The 2416-nt window shown below is 43.3% G+C and overlaps 1 protein-coding gene across 1 annotated transcript; it reads left to right on the top strand.

The window, feature by feature from the left end:
* Positions 1-325: 325 nt before the first annotated feature.
* Positions 326-1877, top strand: LOC311360731 (uncharacterized protein; the record flags this gene model as incomplete). The annotated part of the gene is made up of 2 exons (XM_084480824.1): positions 326-355; positions 1260-1877. The coding sequence occupies 2 exons, from the start codon at positions 326-328 to the stop codon at positions 1875-1877; spliced, it is 648 nt and encodes a 215-aa protein (XP_084336950.1).
* Positions 1878-2416: the final 539 nt, after the last annotated feature.

Below are 2416 nucleotides of genomic sequence, written 5' to 3'. Positions count from 1 at the left end.
CCTGGGAGTCGGGGGGCTTAGGGCTACCGATGCAGAAGAGGTGCTTGAGGTGGGGGTGGGCTCCGTGGCAGCAGCAGCCTCACTGACTGCGGTTACATGGTCGGACCAGATTGACTTATCATGGATTAAGCCATATAACGACGGGGGGGCTGTCACTTGTCTGAGTATACACACATCGGATCAGATTGGAATAATGGTCGGAGACCTGGCTGACTCCGCTACGCTAGGTGGCGCTGTAGCCCTTTCAACAAGAGGTACCAGAGCCACTTCCGGTTCACGGCAACGTACAAGCAACAACAAACTATCTGGCGGCATACAAACAAAGATGGCGTACGAGGAGTTTGACGAGGCAACAGTAGAGTACATTTTGTGCATTTTTCAATACAAATGCATATGAGGGAACAAATGGAGCTTTTTGCTGCGGCGGCGGCGATAGAACTTCCAGGTGAAATCCCTGGCCGAAATTCTCGAGCATACAGATGGAGTTGTTGTCAAGGAGTGCATTAGCAGAAACATTACTTGAGGGTGAATAAAAAGAAGAGCTATGTGACAAAATAAAGCAAATACCTCTGTCAGCATCAACAGCCACAAAGAAAATTGAAACATTCGCCCAGGATGTGCTAGCCCAGCTGGATGAAGCCATTCATAAGACACCATGTGTAGGCTTGGCTGTAGATGAGTCCACTGATGTGTCTGACAATTCTCAGCTGTTAGTTTATGCAAGGTTCTTTAACAAAGACAAGACAGAGTTATGTGAAGACACAGGTGTAACTCCCCGTCAGACCAATACAAGAGCAGAGGACATCTCCCTGGCTATTAAGGAGATGTTAACAAAGCAAGGAATAGAGCCAAACCAAGTAGTTTCAATAACCACAGATGGAGCCCCTGCCATGCTAGGGAGAGAAAGGAGCTGTGGAGAGAATGCAAGAGGACAATCCTGAGCTAATCTCTCACCATTGCATAATTCATCAATCTGTCCTATGCTCCATGGTCAGATGAGCATGCTGAGGTGATGAACACAATGATGAAAATGATACATTTTCTCAGGGCATCCTCTTCTTGTCAGCATCGCATGGTCAAAGAAATTATTCAAAGAAGTTAATGCAAACGCGTTGTTGTGAGACAGCTGAGCTGTCTCACAATGTGAAAGCTGTGAGACAACTCAGCAAAGGCAGGGTGTTAGGAATTAGCAGCTTTCTTGGCAAGGCTGAAGTCAGAAAGCAACACACTTTTCGAATGAACTGAATTTGAAGCTATAGGGCAAGGACAATTCAATTTGTGAACTGATGACAGCTGTCCGCTCCTTTCAGAGGAACCTTGAGGTGTTTAAAGAAGACCTGCAGGAAGACTGTGCACACTTCCCAGCAGTGCAGGAACAGGTTCAGGGACAGAGAGATGTGTCTTCTTTTGTTGACTTTGTTGATAAGCTGATTAAAAACTTCAGCAAACGTTTTGACAGCTTCAGCTTTGGACAGCAGCTCACCATGTTCATTCAGAACCCATTTCTAATCACTGATGTCAGAGGGTTCTCAAAGGAAGTCACACAGCAATTCAAGTGGGCAAATGCTGCGCTTCTCCAGATGCAACTGGTTGATCTCCAAGCAGATGTGGCCCTGAAAGAGCATTTTGGAAGAACTGACCCTTCCACTTTCTGGCTCCAAATGGTCTCTGAGACAGCTTTACCAGGTCTGAGGAAAGTAGCCCTGTACATCTTGACCATGTTTGGCTCCACATGCTCCACAATGAACATAATTAAAACGAAATATCATTCCAGGCTCACCAATGAGCCCCTGCACATGTGTATGAGAATGGCCCTGACACCATTCCAGCCCAGATTTAAAATCCTGACAGGACAAGCTACTCAATTCTCTCACTGAACAACAGAAAGTGGGGACGTGAAATAGGCTATAAGAGGGAAAGACATGAGAAACTAAAACTAAAATTGTTAAGATGTTTTGAGATCTATCCGTTGTAAAATTGGTTGAGACTGTTAAGTCCAGATGTGAAAGTTACAGAAAAAGGGAAACTCAAGCTGCTGCTACACTTTATTTTATTGTTTCTGAAATTAAGCACTTTGTTTTAAGATGCACAATTTAAATATAATTTTAAAATGCAGCCCTTCTTTAACTTGATGATAGAAGAAGATTGTACATAGGCATTATCTAAAGTTGCGTATTATATATGTTTCAATGTTATACATTTTGCTAAAATGTTTTGAACTTGTATTTTCCTTGATTTGACAGTCCATTGTTTATTACAGACGTTGATACAACTACTAGGCTACTTCTTTATATATCACAATCGTAACGCAAGTCAGACATTGTGATGTTCCTTTGCTTGAGGAGATTTTCTCTAACTGGACCTTTTTAAATTTTAGTTGAATACCCCTGCTCTAGAGTCTAGACGCTCTCAGATC

Source organism: Micromesistius poutassou (genome assembly GCF_964030765.1).
Source record: "Micromesistius poutassou genome assembly, chromosome: 16".
Classification (NCBI taxonomy): Eukaryota; Metazoa; Chordata; class Actinopteri; order Gadiformes; family Gadidae; genus Micromesistius; species Micromesistius poutassou.
Note: the sequence above shows the minus strand (reverse complement) of the source record. Positions and strands in the feature narration are given on the sequence as shown.